Source organism: Crotalus tigris, unplaced genomic scaffold, assembly GCF_016545835.1.
Source record: "Crotalus tigris isolate CLP2741 ecotype Arizona unplaced genomic scaffold, ASM1654583v1 scf7180000023829.5930981, whole genome shotgun sequence".
Classification (NCBI taxonomy): Eukaryota; Metazoa; Chordata; class Lepidosauria; order Squamata; family Viperidae; genus Crotalus; species Crotalus tigris.
Genome location: NW_024100213.1, coordinates 3,241,505 through 3,265,062, shown reverse-complemented (window position 1 = coordinate 3,265,062; position 23,558 = coordinate 3,241,505). Strand labels below are relative to the sequence as shown.

General features: G+C 37.5%; 2 protein-coding genes across 9 annotated transcripts in view; both read left to right on the top strand.

Moving 5' to 3' along the window:
• Positions 1-15,708, top strand: part of SMARCAL1 (SWI/SNF related, matrix associated, actin dependent regulator of chromatin, subfamily a like 1) — a 33,876-nt gene extending 18,168 nt beyond the window's left edge. For all 8 annotated transcript variants that reach the window (XM_039321788.1, XM_039321786.1, XM_039321783.1 and 5 more), the window contains 8 exons: positions 3,423-3,563; positions 7,494-7,712; positions 9,853-9,923; positions 10,938-11,040; positions 11,712-11,894; positions 12,899-12,999; positions 13,368-13,467; positions 15,318-15,708. In XM_039321788.1, coding sequence (XP_039177722.1) covers positions 3,423-3,563; positions 7,494-7,712; positions 9,853-9,923; positions 10,938-11,040; positions 11,712-11,894; positions 12,899-12,999; positions 13,368-13,467; positions 15,318-15,509 — 1,110 coding nt within the window. In that variant the 3' untranslated portion in view covers positions 15,510-15,708. The remainder of the gene's footprint in view (positions 1-3,422; positions 3,564-7,493; positions 7,713-9,852; positions 9,924-10,937; positions 11,041-11,711; positions 11,895-12,898; positions 13,000-13,367; positions 13,468-15,317) is intronic.
• A 2,400-nt stretch (positions 15,709-18,108) lies between these two features.
• Positions 18,109-22,026, top strand: RPL37A (ribosomal protein L37a). The gene is made up of 4 exons (XM_039321782.1): positions 18,109-18,191; positions 19,605-19,733; positions 21,279-21,361; positions 21,696-22,026. The coding sequence occupies exons 1-4, from the start codon at positions 18,189-18,191 to the stop codon at positions 21,757-21,759; spliced, it is 279 nt and encodes a 92-aa protein (XP_039177716.1). The 5' UTR covers positions 18,109-18,188; the 3' UTR covers positions 21,760-22,026.
• Positions 22,027-23,558: the final 1,532 nt, after the last annotated feature.

The window sequence follows — 23,558 nt, the reverse complement described above, 5'->3', positions numbered from 1 at the left end:
AAAGTACAAAACAGACCATTGAAATATAGGATTCTGTTGCCTTGGTACACAGAGGTGGTAGAAGTTCTGAAATTCTTATTCTGTAATCATTTATCACTGAGCTATAATCGTGTGAGTTGAATTACCTAAACAATTGTGATGGATATGAGCATGAGTTTAATGTTTGCAGCTTTGGTTTACCTCTGAAAGTAAGAACTAGCATGAATATGATTTTTTTTCCTGTGTGGGCTTCAAGAAGTATTATTTTTTACTTGTCTGGTAACCTGAGAACTTAATGCTCAGTTTCATCTATCAGAATACCACTTGTTTTGTTGGAGAACTGGGGCTTTACTATTTTTAAGGGCAGATTTTGTCAGAATTTTTTTTAGCCAATGTATTCATAGATCTGCTCCTCGTGGCTTTCTTTTTCTCTTACTTACAGTTAAGTGCTTATTCTTATATACTTTTATATACTCTCAATACTCTTTATTCTGTTTAAAGTTGGAATATACGAGGGCAATTCGGAAATAAACCTCTGTTTGGTTATCAATGACAAACACTCGTACATACAGCTTTTATTATACACATTAGAAAACTACAACATTACATTATGTAAGGACCCACCTCAGCTAACCACCCAAGAAAGCAGAACTCTTGAAAAAGGCATTGACTCAAAAGGAAACTTTTATTAGGGGTCAGTGACAGTGGGGAAGTCAAGGTCAGATCTGAGAAAAATTCCACTTAAACAGTATAGTTAAACTAGCAATATTCCTCCTCCCACCAAAGTCATAATGTCCATTTGAAATCCAGCCAATCCACAGGTGGCGACAATGTGCGGGTAACTGGCACAGTTGGCGTGCATCTCAAGGTCTTCTCCAGTTTCGACCGTCTCCCTATCACATTCCTTTCTTAAGTGGATAGAGGCAGGAGAAGAAAAGTAGAAAGCAAAAGTTATCCCAAGCAAAAATTAATATCTCCTCTCCCCCCAGCAGAATGGCAGGCCCCCAAAAGGAAAGCACAAGAGTAAATATGCAAGGAAGATAATAAGGATTTGGGGACCTGACCCATTACTTTTCGACATAATCGCCATTTAATCTGAGGCACTTGTCATAATGTCTTACAAAGTTTGAAATTCCTTCTGCAAAAAAAATCTCCCACCTGGTTATGAAGCCACCCTATAACAGCATTGTGAGATACATTGTTAAAGTGGTGCAACACAAGCCATTGTCTGAAGAGGTGGCAGTTGCTCGGCACCAAATCTGGGGTATGGGGGGGATGATCAAAAACATCCCAACGGAACTGCTTCAGAAGCTCTTGGGTGCATCTGGTGGTGTGCAGGTGAGCATTATCGTGAACCAACACCACACCGGAAATCATCATGCCCTGACGCTTGCAGGTATCGGGAACCAACAGACTTCATGGACTATTTTGTCAATTTCTGCATGAGTTCATCGCTGACTACAGATGGGTGGCCACTACTTGCCTCATCGTGCACGTTAGTTTGTCCATCTTTAAACATGCGACACCATTGACGTACGACACCTTCACTCATCACGTTAGGTCCGTAAACATTACACAGTTTGTGATGAATTGCAGCTGCCGAAAGTTTTTTCGCACACAAATCTAATTTGTTGATTAGAACACCCTTGACTTTAAATGCGAAGCAGCTGATTAAGGCAGGAGAGGTTGGCATCTGGAGGATGGTTGTAACTGTATCTCCAGTACAATATGGATTTTAATAATCACCTTGGTGCAAAGCACAGCAAATAGCATAGCAACCACAGGCTATGGAAATATTTTTTAAAACCCAATAAATCACTGCTTAGAAATAGGATACTTTTGCATAATCAGTGGTTTTACTTTTTAAAATGGTCTTCATATGCTCTTCATTTAGCCCTTTCAATCTCTTTATGCAAACTCTTACCCCTGATATTATAGCTAACCTATTTGCAAAACAGGTTCAAAAACAAAGATTCTATCTATTTCCTATATTCAATTTTTGCTGTCCCTTTATGTAGCTTGAAATTTTCCTTCAGTTCTTCTTTCAGTGCAATATATGCCATCACTTGCTAGCAGTGGCTGCCTTATTTCATTATAAATGAGATAAACAATGAGGAACTTTATAAGTGCTTTGGACTTCAGTTACCAGCATTTGTGATTAGCCTGGCTACAGGAGAGAGTTATAAACAAGATGCCAGAAAGTCACCATGTTGCTTGCCCCTCCATAAGACAAGTAGATCAGTCTTTTTGTGTATAGTTGGTTCTTGTGTAGTGACTATAATTAGGACTAGCAGCTCTGTCATTAAGCAAATCCATCGCTAGGTGGAAAAATCACATGACCATAGCTGTGTTTTCCTTTTCTCTACTCCCCAGCCCTTTGGAATGCTCATCCCAGCAGTGGGGTAATTATCAATTCTATTTACATTCATGGGAGAGGAAAGGATTATAAAAGAGTAAACAGACTCATAGTGGGAAATACACATAGACAGCAATGCAATCCCAGAGGCAGCCTAGAACACATTACAATAGCTGATGTACTCCCTATGTGTGTGCTTACTTTTTTGTAAACCCTTCCTCTTCACTCTGCAAAGAGAGGGAGGAAGGACAAAACAGAACACACATACTGGCTGTGATGGTGAACACGCAATTGAGGCATGTGAAGATCATGTAAATTGTAAATTTATTTTTTCAGCACCACCGTGACTTTGAATGATTATTGAACAAGGCAGTCAGTAAGCAAGGGCTACCTGTACACTGAAATAACAATATTCAAAAAGGAAGGAAGACCATTTCCATTTTCTTGGATATGCTTCCTGTTGATCTGATTAGTGCTCCTTTTCATCAGAAACATTTCAAAGGGAAGCTCCTACATGAAATGGCTGGACTAAGAATAACACTAATTAGTTAGGGTTCTCTTTATTTAACTGGAATCAAGCATCAGCTAACCAGAAAAAAATTTTTTCAGGTACTCTGTTTTACTAATAAAGGAGGATATTTGTAGCTCAGGGTTGATATGAGGGGTCCTTGGTGCGTTCTGAGCTTGCTTGATTTCTTGCAGACGTTTCGTTACCCAAACTAGGTAACATCATCAATGCTAGGATCCAGATTGTTGGGGGCAATATGTTGACTCTGTAAGCCGCTTAGAGAGGGCTGTAAGGCACTGTGAAGTGGTATATAAGTCTAAGTGCTATTGCTATTGCTAGTCTCTCTGTTTTGACTGCTGTCCAGCATGTTATTTGAATGTTCAAAGTATGATGCTACAAATAGACTTAAATTGCTTCCATATCTGAATAGGAGTGTCTTGTCCATGGCCACCTATTGAGTTGCCAGGAGAGCTGAGATTAAAGCAAGTTGGCACCTAGGTCCACCATTTCTGACCAAGGAGGATTTTCCCCTTCTCATTGCTTGGTATAATTCACTTTTGTGACTTTTTTCCCATGCAGGCTGCCAAAAGAGTAATCTTATTATCAGGAACCCCTGCCATGTCACGTCCCGCAGAGCTATACACACAGATTGCAGTGGTCCGACCAACCTTCGTCCCTCAGTTCCATGCCTTTGGGGTCCGCTACTGTGATGCTAAACAGGTAATCTAGGTATACTTGTATATCTGCCAGAAAAAGGCTATTCGGAAATAATAATCTTCCATGCTGAAATGCTCTATATAGATTTAGCAGATTTGGTTTGCAGATTCCTTTCTGTAGAGAGAATCACTTTTTATAGCACCAACTGGCTTGTAGAATGCATGCACCTGTATTTTTTTTTTAAATGAAGCCCTTAATGAAAATAAAATTCAGTATTTCTTGCGCAAATGATAAAAGCTGAGAAGCTTTAGGAGAATCTGATCTTCTGTTGCCATGGTCATACATCTTGTATGTGGACTTTATTGTTAAATTCTTTACCCAGAATCTTCCTTTTATCCAGAATGACTCTTTAATAGCATCCCTAAAGAATATTACCATTTTATTTTGTAAAATGCCACAGGTTGTTCCCAAAATTCTTTGACCATTCATATTCATATAAATATTCATTTCTTTACCCTACAGAACGATTTCATTCCAAAATTAACTGTAACGACTTCCTATGTAATTTATAGACATGTAGGCATGGTTCACAGAATTATTAGCTAGGATTTTCTAGTTATTGTTTGTTGATCAAGTGTTACAGCCTTGTGTTAGAGAATTTTTATTTCTCTAATTGGTGAAAAATAAATCAGAAGCTCTTACAGTTGACTGCATTTAGCTGATTCAAATAACTTTATATTTATATAAAAATATTTATAATACCATTCTTCTTTACAGCAACATAGCTTAATGAAGACTTCTTACAGAGACAGACCAGAGACAAAACTTTGAGACTGGAAATCCAGCTCCTAACTCAATACTCTTTTGCACAGACTCAGTAGCACTTTCTTCACATTGGCTGACTGAGTTACCACATGACTCTTCCTCCTCATGAATATTCCAACACCTTGTTTATACATAATGTGATTTGTTTGATAGGTTATCTCTGTGTGTAACCCACAGCATGGAATGAACAAAGTAGAAAAGGAATGTACTGTAGCCAGGCCTCTTATCTTTCTGAAATAGGACCAAAAATTAAGAAGAACTTACTATGGGTGCCCAGTGCAGATAATTTGCTCCCCTAGTTTCCTGCAACACCAGAATTTATTGATTTAACTCTCTTTCTCCAAATATCAGGCATGGAAATGTTTGTGGTTATATTAGGTTATGTTAACAAAAAAATATGTGAATAGCATACCTTGAATAGATGAGGGTATATTGCTACTGAGTTTTTGGTTAAATTTCAAGCATAGTTACAAGTGTTTTCAGGATATCAGGATCTAAACATTATGTCAGCATTCATAGATACATTCATAGAAGAGAGCCAGTTTAGTGTAGTGGTGAAGGTGCAGCCCTAGATACCTAGAGACTAAGAGTTCTCGACCTGCTTTGTGCACGAAAACCAGCTGGATGACTTTGGGCCAGTCATTCTCTTAGCCCAGTGGTTCTCAACCTATGGGTCGGGACCCCATTTGGGGTCGAACGACCATTTCACGGGGGTCACCAAACAAGGCTGTCCACCATTTTTCCCCCTTTTCTTTGGCCACGCCCCTGGCACCCGGTGATGTATAAGTGGTTGGGGGTCACCACAACATGGGGAACTGTATTATGGGGTTGCGGCATTAGAAAGGTTGAGAACCACCGTCTTAGCCCAACTCACCTCACAGGATTATTGATGTAGGGAAAACAGGAAGCAGGAGTATTAGGTATGCTTCACATCTTCAGTTATATATTGAAAATACAGCAATAGCAATAGCACTTAGACTTATATACCGCTTCACAGTGTTTTACAGCCCTCTCTAAGAAGTTTACAGAGTCAGCCTATTGCCCCCAATAATCCGAGTCCTCATTTTTCTGATCTTGGAAGGATGGAAGGCTGAGTCAGGCTTGAGCCGGTGAGACTCGAACTGCTGAACTGCTGGCAGAATTAGTCGGCAGTCGGCAGAATTAGCCTGCAATAGTGCCTTCTAACCCCTGCACCACCACAGCTCTTATAAATAATATAATAATAATTTGGTCTAACGGTTAAGGCACCAGGGTAGAAACCAAAAGACTAGGACTTCTGACTTAGGCATGAAACTGACTGGTTGACTTTGGACCAATCACACTCTCTCAGCCCCCACCTCCACCCCACAGGATTATTGTGAGGAAAACAGGATGAGGAAGGAGTATTAAGTATGTTCACCTTTCTTATGGATAAAAATAAGAAAGGCGGAATAAAAAGTTAATAAATAAGGAAACAAACAAAATGCATGCTTCCCAGAATGGGCCCGCCATTAGTTAGTGGGAGACGTGAGTGGAAAAGGCACTTCTAGAATAGAAAAAAAACATGCCAGATCCTCCAACCTGGGCATCTTCCAGATGTGTGGCTTTCAAGTTCCAAATAGATTTTTTTTATGACAATTTCAGAAGTTCAAAGATATACTTCTGCAGGGCTCCCCAATTGGGAAAGACTGCAGAAGCCCTGACACTGGTTGTGGGGCTTTTGGAGGCGTTTTTTGGTGGACATCAGGATTATTTTTCCACCATTGTTTCTTTTCTGTCTCTCTCCATCTGTCTTCTGCCTGCTGCCCCAAGTGTTCAGGTTACTGGTGTGGGAAGTAGGTAAGAGAGAACTGTTGGATACCAGAACATCATAAAACCCTCCCTTCTATCTTTCAATATCTTCCCATTGTATTCTTGCAATAGGCGGATACAAGGCGGATGCAATTTTGCTGTATAATAATGCTGCCCCAATATGACTACAGGTGCTTAAAAATCATTGCTATAATAAAAAAAAGATATTCTTACTATCAACCTCCTTATTTGGTTTAGCAAAAATTTTCCAACCTAAATAACATTTATTTAAAAAAAATCTATTTAAAAGGAATTGATTTAACTTCAGGGCAAAAAACCACAAAATCAGCAGCAAAAGCAATAAGCAAAATGCAGAATTATTTTATTGGTTTATAATCCAGCTCCTTGGCAAGCGCCACAAAAGAAGCATTGCCTGTTTTTATTTATGAGCCAAGCCTTGCAATAGTAGGTGTTTTGGAGTCATTTTTCATAACTGTCAGAAATAAAGGTTTCCTTGTTCAGATATGAAATGGTACACTTAGAGAAGCTCTGATAGTTTCAAAAGGGTCAGCAGCTTTTGGTAAAAAAAAAAAAAAAGTAGGAACACAAAGCAGAAAGAAAGCACTCTGTGACAGGGATGGCCAAGTTTGTGCTTGTGGAATCTTTACTAGCACCCAATTCTACCACCCATCATCAAATGTAACATAACAGCTTCAATGAGACACTGGGTACCTTCAAGCTGATGCTTAGAAATTTGTGACCTGTATCTAATCCTAGTTTACATAAAAGCTGTTCCTCCTTTATTGTTTTCAGCTATTTATTTTAACTAAGAAGCTTTTTTGTTGCTGGTTCTAAAGAGTTAGTAATCTCACTGCACTTATCCAGAGATTTATTTGAATTAGACTTGCCAACAGGACTACAAAGAGACTGATATTTTTAGGGTGCCATAAAGGACAAATGAGTACTGAAGATCTCCTTACAATTAAAATGCAAGTCCTTACAATTGGGAATAATTTAATAATTTTTATTAAAAGTTTTAAACCAGAAGATAAAAACTAATATAAAGAAGATAAAAGAAAAAAAATACAAGAAAAGAAGAAAAGTTGAAGAAAAAGAAGAAAGAAAAATGTATAAAGAAGTGGCTTCTGGTATTTTTTACAGCAGTTATAAATACAAATATATTTTGATCTTTCTCTAAAGTTACATCGTATTGCTCTTCTTTTTATAATCTACCCATTCTAATAATCAAACCCATAAATCAAAAGTTCATTTTTTTTTATTTTTATGCAAAGGTTCCATAAGAGTCTGAAATGGGTGTTTTAAAATGTTTATTGTGCTGATGTGTTTTGTGAGTTGCTTTGCATTGCAACTCACATTAATGTTCTGTTTGAATTTCAGCGGCCTTGGGGATGGGATTATTCTGGATCTTCCAACCTTAAGGAACTGAAACTCCTATTAGAAGAAACTATCATGATCCGTCGCCTGAAATCTGATGTGCTTTCTCAGCTTCCTGCAAAGCAACGCAAAATGGTAGTGGTAACTCCTGAAAGGATTAATACAAGAACCAAGGCTGAGTTGGCAGCGGCTGCAAAGGAAATGGCAAGGGTTTTTAAAAGTGTAAGTTGAATATATTGGTCTAGAATATGGCTGTATTTAATTAGAATGCTAAAATAACAGTTTGAAAATGCAAAACATGGTTTGTTTGTTTTCTAAATGAATGTCTGCTTGCTAACAGTTTGAAAATGCAAAACATGGTTTGTTTGTTTTCTAAATGAATGTCTGCTTGCTAACTATAATTCTAGAACGTCACATCTCAGAATAGTATTAACCCATGAAGAAAGGACATATCCAATAAATTTCTAAAGCTGAGTTCTTTAAAACCAAACAAATCCACTCTGTGCTTTCTCTGTAATAATTATGAAAGCTCAAACCATAGTATTGATTCATAACGAAGATTAGCATAAAGTAGGGTTTGGCACAACATGCTTGTGTTTGTATGACTCTATACAGGTAAGAGGTGGTTCTGTTTGAATAGGCTTGTTATGAGGCAAGATCACCGACTATGCAGATTTTAATGAAGATTTTCCCATTTGGCAGATTGGAGAGGAAACAGAGTCACTTTGGTTAAGTGCTGCCATCGTTTCAGAGACAGTTACAAGAAGATAAAGTTCATGGGTGGAAAACCTTAAGTCAATGGTTCTCAATCTGTGGGTCGGGACCCCATTTGGGGTCGAATGACCATTTCATGGAGGTCGCAAACAACGCAGTCTGCCATTTTTTCCCCCTTTAGCTGTGCTACTCCCTTTTATTCTATTGGCTTTTGAAAGCCAATAGAATAGACTCTCTTGAATAGAGTCTAATTCTATTGGCTTTCAAAAGCCAATAGGAATTGTCCAGGCTGTCTCTGCTCTGCTGAGCCCGCCAAAAGCCCCAGTCTGCAAACAGTGCTGCAAGTTGTCTGCAGCGAAGGCAAGCTGTCTGGAAGTTTCCACCCCTCCCTGCTGAGCAACTACTAAAAATGTAAGTAAAAGAGGGCCAGGGGTGGGAGGTGGGAGGCCAGCGGATGCAGGGAGGGTTGCTGGTGCGCATGGGGCCCGGCGGGTGCCTTATCTCCCAGTGGTCGGCCTGCGCCATCTCTGCTGCTTGCCAGCTACGCTTCGGCTGGCGCAGGGGGCAGCACCACGCATGCGCGGTGCTCCCGGGCAGGGAAAGTCCTTGACTTACGATTGGTTGGGTAGTCCTTGACTTACGACTGGTTGGGGGTCACGGCATTAAAAAGGTTGAGAACCACTGCCTTAAGTCAGGCCCATTTCACATGTTATGCATTGAATGTATCTTTAAATGGATCTAGGTCAAAAGCACCCGGGTAGGGAGGATGGCACCTAAGAAACTTAAATAATGAAATGTTGTAAGTCTGCATGTTCTTGGTCACCACTACTTTAGAATAAAAGAAAATGAGTTTCATAAATAGTCAAAGAAGAATTTCTTTTCCTATTAGAGTTATTTAATGTTCCTAGGACTTCTTTGGTGCTTTAATCAAAGCCTTATGATTTCTAAAATGTTTTGAGTTGCAAAACTGATAAATAATACATAGATGATGTGAAATCCACTGATATTCATTTTGTTGAATCTATGATAAATTATAGAACTGTGACTGTAGAAATATGCTATGTAATAAATTTGTTTCAAATAATGTATCCATTTTGATACATTATACATGTATCATTAGCCATGGGAAATATACTTTATATACATTATATATATATAAGTTATACATTAACCACGAGATAGATATTAGCTATAGTGAAAAAAGGAAGTTACTAAGGGACTTCCAAACAGATTGCTGTTTCACATTATGGTAGCTCCCCATTAACTCATCGATAGTGAGATGGGCAGCATATAAATTCAACAAATAAATAAATTGGTGCCAAGCATTTTCAGAATTTCACAGTTGTCAAATTTAGCAAGTACTACTAGTTTGGGGGCAAGAAATTTGGGTTTATAAATTTCTGAAAACTCTGCCTTTTGTTCTTGGTTTAATGAGACTAGTTTTTAGCACCATTCTTAATCCTAATTCACCTAAAAGTAAAAAGCAAAAGGAGGATAGGCTGGGGTAGTAATTAATTTGCATTGGGTTGAATATGCAATTCAGAAGTTCTAGGATTAAAAAAAAATGGTACTTCAAAAAAGTTGTGAATTTTTCTTACCCTTTGAGTTTGCAGGTATCACCAATGAGTTTTTCAAATAACTTTTTCAGAAGCAAGAACAGAAGGACGCACTCATTATCTTCTACAACAAGACTGCAGAAGCCAAAATTCACTGTATCCTGTAAGTTGCTTTTTTGGCTTGTAATGCAACAAATTACTAGATCACTCCTGGCTATAATGGAAAGATGCAAGATAATGCAAGATAAGCTTGATTTGCTGGGATCCTAGAGAAATGTCTGTGTTAAAAGATTAAAAATTATAATGGAAATGTCTGTAGTGAGACAGTCTGATGAATTTTATCAGAGTTGTGCTCAGTGATACAAACATCAATTGTTCCCATTATTTTTACTTAACATTTATTAATCATTTTGATTAGGCAATTTTTTATGTAGAGATTGCTAACAGTAAGATGAACTACCAATCAACTAAAGTAACTGTTTCCTTACCTTAGAGGTGCTCTGCCTTTCTTTGCTTAACATATGGCTAATAGGCTTTGAATTCTCCAGGCTGTGAATTTGGGAAATAGCATAAGAAGAGATGTTAGGTGTTACAGGAATCTTTGTAGAAGTCACAATAGAGTAAGATGCGAGCCCGGGACTCAGCAGCATCCAGACCTCTCTTTGTGAAGGAATTTTTCTGTATGTACCCTCAAGAACTGCTAACAGTAAGATGTCAAACTGTGTTGGCTTAAATGTCTTGTGGTATTTGTGAAAGGTGAATTCCTCAAGGTATCCTAAAAAACAGATCTGATTTTCCTGTGTATTTATAGAAGTGTGACTAAGTTTCATATGAAATCCAAAAGCCTTTCTTAAATTTTGCCATGGCCTGCTCATGACTTCAAGGCCAGCAATCGTATCCACAATATTGTTGTTGCTTCAATGTTTTGGAAGATTGATAGCTATTGGCTAGAGTTAGCTATTGACCAAGCCTTTGGAGACAACACTTAAAGTCAACTCTCAGTTTGACTTTATTCAACATTACCTTTGTGTTGATTGAAGGCAAGTAATAGATTTTTAGCTAGTACTTTTGATTTTGTGGTGCCAAAAGCTCTGGTCTAAATTATCTTGTTTCCACGAATCTCAAGTGCATGCAAAAACAATAATATTTCTGTTTATTGAGCTTTCTCTAATTGCAGAGAATATATCCTAGATTTATTGGAAAGTGGAAGACAGAAATTTCTGGTATTTGCTCATCACAAACTAATTTTGGATGCAATCAGTGAGGAACTGGAAAAAAAGGTACAGTTGATGGTACATAACTCCATAGTCAGGTCATGACTTGAAGGTGGATATCCCTGATCCTAGTTCAATTCTTTAGCTAATCATTGTTTTTCCTGAGACCTGAAAAGGATTTCTTCCTACTTTACCCTGACAACAAACCAATGACGTAGGCTGTAACTGAATATAAGGAAAACAGAGGATCCTATACTAAAGCTCCCCTGGTGAGCTCTCCTTTGCTGGATATTTTCAAGTAAAGGCTGGATAGACATTTGCCAGGAATGTTTTAATTTGGATTCCTGCACTAAGCAGGAGGTTGGACTCACTAGTCTAAATAATCTACTTTACACAAGTATTCCTCACATTTTAATTCTGCTGATGTAACTGAGTCCGATAGTTTGTAGTTATTTTGATTGCTAGGTGATATAATGACTGAAAATGAGCATATATAGATTTTGCCTAATGTTTGACTATGGGGCCACCTAGAAGCTCTCTTTCCTTGAGTCTAAACAATTTGGGACACAAATGGAATTTATCTAAGTACAAGTGTAGCAATGTGACTTGTAATCTCTTGGTTCTAAAAAGCTCAACTTGGCATAGTGAGAGCAAATCTTTCCATTTTCGGACAGGAACTAAGAAAGAAGCAAACCCCGATGATAAGTTAGTCTTTGTTTCTTCACCTTCTCTTTCAGAATGTAGGCTTCATCCGTATTGATGGTTCCACTCCCTCAGCTGAACGTCAGTCCTTCAGTCAAGAATTCCAGTTGTCTGAGAAGCTGTCTGTGGCTGTCCTCTCCTTGACTGCAGCTAATATGGGGCTTACCCTCTCCTCTGCTGACTTAGTTGTATTTACTGAATTGTTCTGGAATCCTGGGGTAAGAAGACTTTGCTCAATACTGCTTCTGCTAAAATAAATTATCCATCCATCCAATAAATTTACCTTGCCCCCCATCTCGTATTCATGACTATGTGCAGCTAACAATTTAAAAAAACAAGGCAGAATAGCCCAAAATTAAAACAATATTATCATTCTGTTTAAAGTAGAAAATATAAGATTATTTCACCCAGAGAAGGAAGAATTTACACAGAAGAAGTAATTTCACTTCACATAATTTTCTACATAAACTAGTAGCTCTAATTCTTTAATGCTGACATTAGCCTTCTAGGAGAATTGCTTTGTAGCTATGGTCATTGATGAAAGTTAGGGGAAAAAGCATCGCCTGCAGGTAAGTATCGTTTGTAGGATTCTTTCGTCCCACTCTCTTTTATTGATTTTATGTTAGTGTTCTTTTGTCAAAGTTAAAAAGTTAAAACCAGTTTGCTTTATAAGCTTTCTTACTATTAAAAAAAATCCACTGGAAATAGTGGCATGCTAGGTCTGCTTCTCTTAGCATAGAGAAGACCAAAAAGCTTCCTTGGAATCTCTTCATGTGACTTAAATGATGAAAAATATGCTGGAAATTAACTTGTTAGTCTTCACTGATAGAAGTTTTTTGCATATGGAAAAAAAAAGGAAGGGATAGGATTAGTATGTTTGTTTCTTGCATGCAAAACATCAATTTTATAAAGTCTGAAGAAGGTTAATGAATCATTCTTTTAATGTAAATGGGTGCAAACCAAATAATCAACTAATCATGTAAACGTGGATTAGCTACATACTCTCTGAATCTTGTTCCCTAAAATGGAAACATTAGGAATTTCAGCCAGCAGTTCTTTTTTCAATTAATTTTTGTCACCCACTTGAAATGGAAGTATAATGGTTTATTGTATATTATTTATTGGAGTATTGTTTATTGGTTTATTGGCTCATTTATTGGTTTATTGATCACAGCAGTTCCCTTTGTTTTGTCTAATTTATATATTCTACTTTTAATATTAGGTTTTGATGCAAGCAGAAGATCGGGCACATCGAATTGGACAAACTAATTCTGTGGATATCCATTATTTGGTAGCAAAGGGCACAGCAGATGATTACTTATGGTAGGGAAAAGAAAGTGTTTTTATGCTACTATAGATTATGACTTATGATCCTGAAAAAATAAAGGGTACTTCATTAGGAATCTTGAGTTCATTTGTACTTCTATCATAATAAGATGGCACATTAGCACTGTTTGCTGATCCTCTTCTTGCTGTCTTTTTTTTCCATATCCTGATCTCATCAGTATGACAGATAATGATAAAGTACTTGGATTCTAGAAACATGCAATTGTAGGATTTTGCTGCAGAAATTGAAATTGCTTTGAAGTGGTTACCCCTAGAAACCAGGTGGTTAAAGCTCCAGGCTAGAAACTGGATGAACCATGAGTAATAGTAGTTGTTGATAACTGAAGTTACTTTTTTCCCAATAGGCCACTGATTGAAAAGAAGATCAGGGTGTTAGGTGAAGCTGGTTTATCAGAAGCCAAATTCTCTGAGACAGCAGAAACCACAGATTACTATACCTGCAAGGTAAACTACTGTATGGCAAACAGTGTTTCATAGTTTAATGTAAAGTAGTTTTTCTTAAAATAAATAATACTTTGAGCATTAAAAGAGGAAGAAAATTGGGATTATAATACATACCAAATGTATTTATGACATTTAGACATTTATAACAATCCTTTAGAGCAGGACTGATTCCTTTAGAAAATCCTTCACCCTTGCCTGTGCTGGCTGTGACTGATGGATAAATCCAGAAGGCCACAGTTCCCTATTCTTGCTTTAGAGAAGCAAAACTAATTATGGGAGAAAGAGCAGAGACATGTGGGGGCTGCAGTTAAAACAACAACAGTAAAAATTTCTGATGTGACCAAAATGATGTGAAACAATTTTGAAGTAAAGCCAGCTGCAGACACTAAACATTTACTGAGCCTAAAATTGGTGGCTTGCAGATCTGTGGGCACAAATGCACTTCAGCCTAATTTCAGAAGACTTCCACAGGCAATAAATTCAAAGCTCTATTAAGCATTATCTCTCTCTTTCCCATAGCCTGATGCTTGAGAAGGAGAGAAGAGAAAGGCCAGAAAAGAAAGTGTGCTCCAGAGAAAGAAGGAACACACTCATCCATTTTTGCTTATAGCCACACCCACTCATCTGTCTAGGGCAGCTATGTAAAGTTTATGGATTTACTCAAATAAAACTTGTCAGCTTGTATGTGCAATGCGAGTGAATTGATCTTTCCCTAGGAATACACCACACTTAGAAAGGTAATTACAAGTAATGCTTGACATATGATATAATGGAGCCCGCCCATTATGTTCATATGTCATAAGGCAAAGATTTTACAACTTTATTAAGTGGCTGCAGCAGTTATAAAGTGACAGCAGTGATAGTTAAGCGAATGCTGCAATCGTTAATCAAACCAATGTTTTGCTATCAGTGCAGTTTTGCTGAAAAAATGAATTAAATGCCAATTTTTGGCAAAACCATTATAAAATGAGGTTCATATGACCACAAGATGCTGCAAGCTGCCATAAATGTGGCCGTGCTGTTGAGCACCTAAAGTTCGATCACATGACTGTGGAGCAGGCCTGACCATCAGAACTTCGAATCCGGCCTGTATGTCCACTTTTGGGGGTCAGTCATAACTTTAAACAATCACCAAGTGACCAGTCTTAAGTGAGGATTACGTGTACCTGCAAGATTACTTATTTTGGGGAGGTTAGTGCCCATATTTAACAGAATAACAGAACTGGAAGGGATCTTGGAGGTCATCTATTCCAGCCCCCTGCTCAAGCAGGAGACCTTATAGCATTTCTATCGTGGCTGTACAGTCTCTTCTTGAAAGCCTCTGGTGATGAAGCACCCACAATTTCTGAAGACAAGTTGTTCCATTGATTGTTGATTGTTCTGAGAGTTCTCCCTATTTGTGGGTTGAATCTCCTTGATCAGTTTTCATTGTTCCTTGTCTAGCCTTCGGGCGCTTTGGAAAATAGATTGTTCCCCTCATCTCTGTGACAGTCCTTCAAATATTGAAACACTGATATCATGTCACCCCTGGTCCTTCTCTTCACTAGACTAGCCAGGCCCAGTTCTTGTAACCATTCTTCATATGCAGTGCTTTTTGACAAACTTGTTCCTTTGCTATGGAGAATTTGACCACTAGTTTTCTGTGTCTCTCTTATTTTATTTCAGATGGCAGGGAGAAATAAACAATTATATGGTTCAGTTCTCATTTTAATATCTGAAGGCTTTTTGCTTCGCTTTGCATTTCCAGTGTTAATTTTCTGAACTTATGTCTTATTGATGAACGAAGCTATTTTGTTATAAAGAAATAAGTTAACAAGAATTCGACAAAGGCTTTCTCTTTAATTCCACAGGTGGACCCCAAACAGCAGACCATGTTGGAACTTTTCCAGAGGACTTTCTCAGAGGATATAGAGGACATGGATGAAGCCTTCCTTGGGGAGATAGTGGAGACATGTGAAGATTCTGGGCAGGAAAACCCATTGAACAATAGAGCAGGACATTTTTTCTCAGCAAGCCCATGCAAAAAAAAGCGTACTCAATAATTTCCATGGACGTATGAATATTATAGAATTACGGCTGTTTTTGTTAGTTAAAAAGTGTTATTTAAAGAGAAAAAAAATCAGTGCCATCAGTGAATTATTTGGTTGTTCAAATAAACTATATTTAAATATGTTCTTGAATTTTGTATTAAGGATAATGATATATTGTTATTTTTATATAATAAAACAAATCTTTATTTTACTCAAGTCACTTATAGTTCAAAGCTCTGCATGCTGGAACATAATGGGACCCGAGTCTCAGGTAACTGTGTTTTCAGATTGAAATTCTAATCCTCTCAACTATTGAAAGACAAAGCTGCAATCATAAGAATTGCAAAGGTTCCTGGGTCATCTATCCAAATATTTACTTTAAAGCAATATTTTTTTCTCAGGATATGCCAGAGGCTCAACCGGAATAAATTTTTTTGCCAGTGGAAATTGGAATTTGGCCAAAATTTGAATACTATGATTTTTGTTCAAATTTTAAATGTTGGTATTCTATCAGTAAAGTAACCAATACCTGAATGTTTGTTTAGGTGTTTTCAGAACAATTAGTGGATCTGTAAAATGTTTTGAAGGAACATTCAGTGAGAGGAAAAGTTAATATTAAAGATTATAAATATCAAGCAAATAAATAAATATATAATAGACATCCAAGAAAAGGAATAAAAGTGTATTCCTTTTATTAATTCATATTAAGTTGAATAGAAGAGCCAGTTTGTAGTAGTAGTTAAGGCTAGAAATCAGGAGGCTAGAAGTTCTAGTCCTGACTTGGCCTCAAAGATAAGTTTGGGCCAGTCACTTTCTTTCACCCCTAGGAAGGGAGCAATGGCAAACTATTTCTGAAAAACCTTGCCAAGAAAACTACAGGGACTTGTGCAAGCAAAGTCCAAGAAGAATCAGACATGAGTGACTGGAAGGGGAAACATGTTTTAATAGGCTTCTTGGAAAATGGAGCACAAGATTGCAGTTAAAACCTTAATTAAAATTTTACTTAAAAAGGTATAAATTTTGAGTTTAACTGAACAAATATTAGCCCAAACCAAAACCAATTTACAGCTGATAGTTTAGGTCCTTTTTCTATATATAATAAAACATCTGGCACAGTCAATTGCTGTGACTATGATGTTGCCTTCATCTTGGTCTCAGCTTGTGAGTGACAGGCTTAAATCATTCTGAGCTGTACCAGCATTGAAATAACAGTTTCCCCTTTATTCAAATATAGCCCAAGGCCAGCCTCAAGGTATAGACAGTAAAATCTATTAGGCTTTGTCATCTACTAGCTTCAGTGGAAGTCAGATGATCCCAATGACTTGAAATGAATCTGTTTATTGGTCATGTGTATGTACTACATGTTTTTTTCTTTTTGGGACAGAGCATGTTTGCAATTTCAACTTTACAGCTTTCATCATTCTCCTGCCCCACCACCAAGATATTCTGTGCTTGCTGTTCGTTGAGGACATATGCCCCATCCTGAGCGTACGTCCTGGTGAAGCAGATCAAGGTGATCCAGCAAAAAATTAGTGTCATGCTTTGAAAACTACAACAGCTTTTTCAATATGTAAATTAGTGTATCTGTTCCATGTGGAGGAGAGGAACCCAGGGAAGCTAATGATATCTGAGGCTCCAATTGTCCATTGAAGAAAGGCCCCCTTCCATTTGGCATTGGACTCTGTGATCATGTCTCCTTTAGCTGCAGAGGCATTCTGATAGCCATTTTTTTTTTTTTTTTTAGAATTTGGGATCAGTGAGCTTATAGAATACCTTCTACCAGAATGTTATTCTCAGTGATAATATCTGCACATCACATCACTGCTTTTTAGGAATCCCCACTCATTTCTCTCATTTCAGTGTTTCCCTTTAACAGCCCCAAAACTAGCATGATGTCTTCATCTTCCTGCTCCACTGTGGTGTACAACGGATGGCTTCACATATCAGACTGAGCCAAAAGCTTATTATCTTGAAAATATCCTTTATGGAGCTAATTATAGCAATCCAGTCATGCTGCCAGATATTGAAGATACTTGTAAAACATTCGTCTTCTCATTTTTTATTAAAATATACAGGTTTTTTTAAATGAAAAATATGTTCATATCTATGGGCTTAATGGTTATTTTTACATGATACAATAAATATTATACATGTGTCAATTTTTAATATGGTGAGCATTGATACAAGTTCTTTTGGGAGTTCTCTGTAATTTTTAAAAGAGGAAAGGGTTCCGAGAACAAAAAGTTTAAGAAACAGGGCTGTAAAGAAATGTATCGGCACCCATTTTTTCCAGAAAGGAGTGTTATGCACAATCCTAGCCATTTTTCTATAGTAAAAATATTGTTTATAAATAAATAAATACGATGTGTTCTATCGTTTATTTTTTTTAAAAAAAAAATATTTCACCCGTCGAACAATACTTTTTAATTACGCTTGCATGAACAGCAAAAGGGGATATTGCGGAGTGAAAAAAATCGAAAACACGGGATGCTTATTTTCGCAAGTACTGAAAAAAAAAAAAAGTTGGTCCAACGGGATAGTCTGACCAAAGAATTAATGGAGCGTAAAGGAAAGGCCAGACTCTATCGTTAGTCACGTGTGTAGACTTTTTCTTCCGGTCTCTTCTGCCGACAGTGCGCATGCGCAGAAGGCATTTCCTTCTTTCTCTCCGCGGCCTGTTGGAGGAGCAAGATGGTGAGTGGAGTTGCAGATTTCATTTATATTCGTTTTCATCTGCTGCCATCTTTCTTTTACTCGCATTTTGCGGGACCAGCATCTGGAAATATGTGGGATGAAATATCTGGGGAAACAATATCTGGGGATATTGGGCGTATTTGGGGATGATCCTGGGGCGGACTCGCCAGAGACTCCCGGGTAGAGCCGGCTTCGGTAAGAATTGCGTTGTGTGAATGAATGCGTAGAGTCTGTGTTAGCTAAGACATCAAGCTTTTGCCATTGCTTCTTTCTGGCGCTTGAATGGAAAGCCCCTACTTTCCATTGTTTTCTTCCCTCGCATGGAATTAAACGCTACAAGTCTTGTTGATTGATTTGAGGTCCTTCTTTTGTACAAGGGTGATCTTGTTGGAAAAGGTAGCCTATATTTGCATTTCAGCCACTTACACTTTTTAAAAAAAATAGTTGATTATTTGGGGCTAAAGCTTTCCAATTTCAAGTATAGGTTAAGTGCTTTGCCAGCCACTCTTTTGTTTGTTCCATCCTTCTCCGCTCTCCCTTTTTTCTGACAATTTTCCATCAAGTTTTAAGTCTTTAAAGTTTCTACAGGGAGATAAAAGTTTGTAATATTCGGGGCGCCTGTACATGATACTGCCAGCTTTATAACACTGACAGATCACTCATTATCCAGAGGCATTTGTATTGGGGTCTGGAGTTAGGGATAAAAGTTGAACTGACATATAACATTCAGTACATTTTGGATAACAAGGTGGCTAGTGCAAATATGTTAACTATGTAATTAATATGCAGTTAATAATTATATAATTAATATGTTAATACTGTTAGGGACTTGTCGCCTTTAGTCAACAAAAATTACCCTGTTAGTTGTGCCACTTGGTTGCTTGGGTTACTGTGATTAGAATCTCATATTGATTTGAATGAAACTTATATTAAACTCACTGAGACCGAAGTAAGCAAATTGAGAGTTAGGCTGGTAAGGCATATTATCTTCCCCAATATTTAAATGTGCTTAGCTTGGTAATTGTTTGCTTCTTTAAAATACATTTCATTTGTATTCCATGTATTCTTGAGACTTAAAATTCCTTGGGTTCTTGCCTCATTTTTTTCCCTCAACTCTGAAGTGGATTAAGTTGAGAATATTGGTTTGTAAGAGACTTACACATAAATGAACTATGCTTTGAATAATTAAAACGGACTGGACAAAAATATACCTGCATAATTTGTAATCCAATGTGGCATACAAATGCATCCAATGGAGAACCCAAAGTCTTATTGTGAAATCAATAATCAAGTGAAAACTTGACCTTAGATCTCCCTAGAGATCATCTCTTGCTCTATGTACTTATCTTGATGAGAACAGATTAATTGTAAAAAAAAATGAAATGTGACACTTTTGTTGCTCTGCTGCAACAGGCCAAGCGTACTAAGAAGGTTGGAATTGTAGGTAAATATGGTACAAGATATGGAGCTTCCCTCAGGAAGATGGTGAAGAAGATTGAAATTAGCCAACACGCTAAGTATACATGCTCCTTCTGTGGAAAGGTAAGACTCTACCTTATAGCAACAAATGTATGAAAATATTTTTAATTAAAGGCTGTCTGTGTCTTTTCAGTTTTAAGGGATCAGTTATTCCTGAGAGACTTTAGATCAGTGGTTCTCAACCTGTGGGTCGGGACCCCATTTGGGGTCGAACGACCATTTCACGGGGGGTCGCCAAACAACGCAGTTCGCCATTTTTTCCCCCTTTTCCTTAGCTGTGCTACTCCCTTTTATTCTATTGGCTTTTGAAAGCCAATAGAATAGGCTCTCTTGAATAGAGTCTAATTCTATTGGCTTTCAAAAGCCAATAGGAATTGTTCAGGCTGTCTCTGCCCTGCTGAGCCCGCCAAAAGTCCCATTCTGCAAACGGTGCTGCACCAGTTGAATAGTCCTCGACTTACGACCGGTTGGGGGTCGTGGCATTAAAAAGGTTGAGAACCACTGCTTTAGATATACATTTATAAAACTTAGGGGCTGATTTTTTTTTAATTTAAAAAATATGTCTATGCTAATATGCCACAGTTTTGGAAATTCTTTTTTTTTTTTATGAGATTTGAAGATGCTCTGAAACCTCCAGAATGAAATAAGACCATTTCTGTATGAAACCTTGAGAGTGTATGAATAGTTATTTTGTGTTTTATATGGGGATTTAAATTACAAGGAAGAACTTTGAATTGGACTTTCAACCTAATCCATTCTTTTTTATTTGGTTCTTCCCATATGTATTGGGACTGAGGTTTATAAGACCTGTCTTGGTAATTTAGGAACTAAAATTCCTATGGAAAAGGAAGGATCTGGAAAAATGCTTTGCTTCAGTCTTCTGTTCAGCGTACAGACTACTTGTATAAAATCCTAGCAGATGGCTGTCATAAGTATACCATCTTTTTTACTATTGTTTAGATTAAGGAAACCTACTTGGATGTTATAAAAAACAAAAAAAAATGTCTTTTAAAGAGATGAGACGTAATTTAATTGGGGCTATTTTTATTGCTGCAGATGTGCTGAAAAATAACCCCTGCAAAACAAAAGACTCCCCATAGTTATGACTAATTTATTGTCAAACCTAGAATTAATTTTAATTGCTGACTCTTGAATGAACTAAACCTGCTTAATCGTACCATTTATCGTGCTTGGAATTTTTACATTGGCTATCTGCTTGAGGAAATTTTATGTTCTTCAAAGTGGAATTAGCAAAATCCTTTCTGCTGTCTTAATAATAAAACTGATCCACATTACTCTATAAAAATAAACAAGGCATTGTACTGTGCCTTATTGGAGCAGTTCTTATAAGACAGCTTCAAAAATAGTTTCTAAAAGAGGGGAGCAGTAATCCAGGTAAGTCCTTTGCCGAAAGCATTGGTGGGCTTTATGTAACTCCTATAACTTGCTTGCTGCACTCCGAGATGTGCTATCCATGTTTTTGTATGCATGTATTGCCAGTTGAACCATGTGAACCAATTTATGAAAACGTGTGTGGTTAGAAAATGTGCATTAGAATAATTGAGTAGTTTGAATATTTAGCCAAGTGGGGAAATATTTTTCTTACAGACCAAAATGAAGAGGAAAGCAGTGGGTATTTGGCATTGTGGCTCATGTATGAAAACAGTAGCTGGTGGAGCTTGGACCTACAAGTAAGAGAACAGCGTGATGTTTAGATTTTAATTCTGAGTGAATGTTCCATTTTTATTTATGGCGGGATGTGCTGTATAGACTGAGGGAAATATTCAAATGCAATTAATAGGTTTTTCTTTGGAATTGGACTGGAATTGAAATGACCTGATACAGAGTAATAGTGGCAATAGTAGAAGTATATATTTTTAATTAAGTATTTTACTTTTAGTCGATTAAGGGGTCTGTTGGGTTAGTCTTCTTGCCTCTTTCTGGGATGAGTATTATTGTAGGTACATCTCTGAATTGTGGCCAAACTCCTGACTCTAATAACAACAATACTTTTGTTTCTTCCAGCACCACTTCAGCAGTGACAGTGAAATCTGCCATTAGAAGACTGAAGGAGCTAAAAGACCAGTAGAAATATATTCTTGTTTGAATGCTATCTTTTATCTCAAGTCATACTATCTGCCAATTAAACATGGCTGTGAAAATGTATCCGTATGCAGTTGTGTCAATACTGGCTTTCTGCAAGCCTAGGGTAAATGTGCTCCTTCTAATCATTACAGATCAGTTAATCCAAAATAGGAAGTCAGCACATAAATGATGCTGGAGTAATAAAAATGCAAAATTAAACACTTAAAGAACTCTCATGTTATACTGAATTAAACTATTACATTGAAATCAATGTTTAGTACTGATCCCTCAGTTTTATTTATAATAATCTGTAAATCCTTAGAAGTATTTTTTTCAAAAATGAGTAGATTATTGGTATGGCCTTGGAAATAACCTGCAGAATATAATTTTCAGGATCATTAATCTGCAGTCCTTTATATTTGGAAAGAGGTTCCTATTAACTCTGTTTGCTTTTGAAGAGATACAAATAAAAATTTTCTCATTTAGCTTTACTGTTTTGAGGAAAGTGGGAGAAAAGTAGACACAGGTGGTGGTAGAAGTGTAAAGCCTTTTTCTTGTTTCTCTTACAGGATGATTTTTGAGTTTTCAGAAAAATCTAGGAATGCTGTTTGTATTTGGTGTCCACTTATTTTTCCAAGTAAATGGAATATTGAAAAGACATTACGTAAAATGGCTCGGAACTTTGCCCATCACCAAATAAAACAGCATTAAGTCAAATGTAGTATAGCAGGGAAGCTGGGGGTGCAGGGAGAAAATTTGAAAATTGGCTGGGCTTGGTTGAGGGGGAGGATATAGAGAAAAAATGTTCTATTAAGAAAGATCAGTGCTAGTTTGGATGCTGTTGACTGCTGTTAAGCCTCCCTCCTGATTATGTGATGTAAAGCATACCATATTCATCTCAACAGTATGTTTCCTGGTGCACATTAATAATAAAGTTGGAAGGGACCTTGGAGGTCATCTAGTCCAACCCTCTGCTCAGGCAGGAAACCCTGTACCATTTCAGACAAATGGCTGTCCAGTCTCTTAAAAACTTCCAGCGTTGGAGCATTCACAACTTTTGGAGGCAGGTTGTTCTACTGATTAATTGTTCTAACTGTCAGGAAGTTTCTCCTTAGTTCTAGGTTGCTTCTCTCTTTGATTAGTTTCCATCTATTGCTTGTCCTGCCTTCAGGTGCTTTGGAGAATAGCTTGACTCCCTCTTCTTTGTGGCAACCCCTGAGATATTGGAACACGGCTATCATGTCCCCCCTCGTCCTTCTCTTCATTAAATTAGACATACCCAATTCCAGCAACTGTTCCTTATGTGCTTTAGCCTTCAGTCCCCTAATCATCTTTGTTGCTCTTCTCTGTACTCTTTCTAGAGTCTCAACATCTTTTTTACATCGTGGTGACCAAAACTGGATGCAGTATTCCAAGTGTGGCCTTACCAAGGCATTGTAAAGTATTAACACTTCATGTGATCTTGATTATATCCCTCTCTTAATGAAACCTAGCACTGTGTTGGCTTTTTTCGCAGCTGCAGCTCATTTGGCTCATTTAAATGATTGTCCACTAGGACTCTGAGATCCCTCTCACAGTTACTACTATTGAGCCAGGTACCACCTATACTATACCTGTGCATTGGAGTTTTGTCTAAATGTAGAATGTTTTTTCACCATTGAATTTCATTTTGTTAGCTAGTGCCCAATGTTCAAGTCTGTCAAGATCCTTCCGTATCATAAGTTTATTTTCTGGAGTGTTGGCTATTCCTGCCAGCTTGGTGTCTGCAAATTTGATGAGTTCCCCATCTATCCCTTATCCAAA

What these genes read in the sequence shown, in the direction of transcription:
- RPL37A (XM_039321782.1), top strand. An exon ending in CATGCTCCTTCTGTGGAAAG is followed by an intron (nt 19,734 to 21,278) that starts GTAAGACTCTAC and finishes TTTTTCTTACAG; the next exon opens with ACCAAAATGAAGAGGAAAGC. An exon ending in GGTGGAGCTTGGACCTACAA is followed by an intron (nt 21,362 to 21,695) that starts GTAAGAGAACAG and finishes TGTTTCTTCCAG; the next exon opens with CACCACTTCAGCAGTGACAG.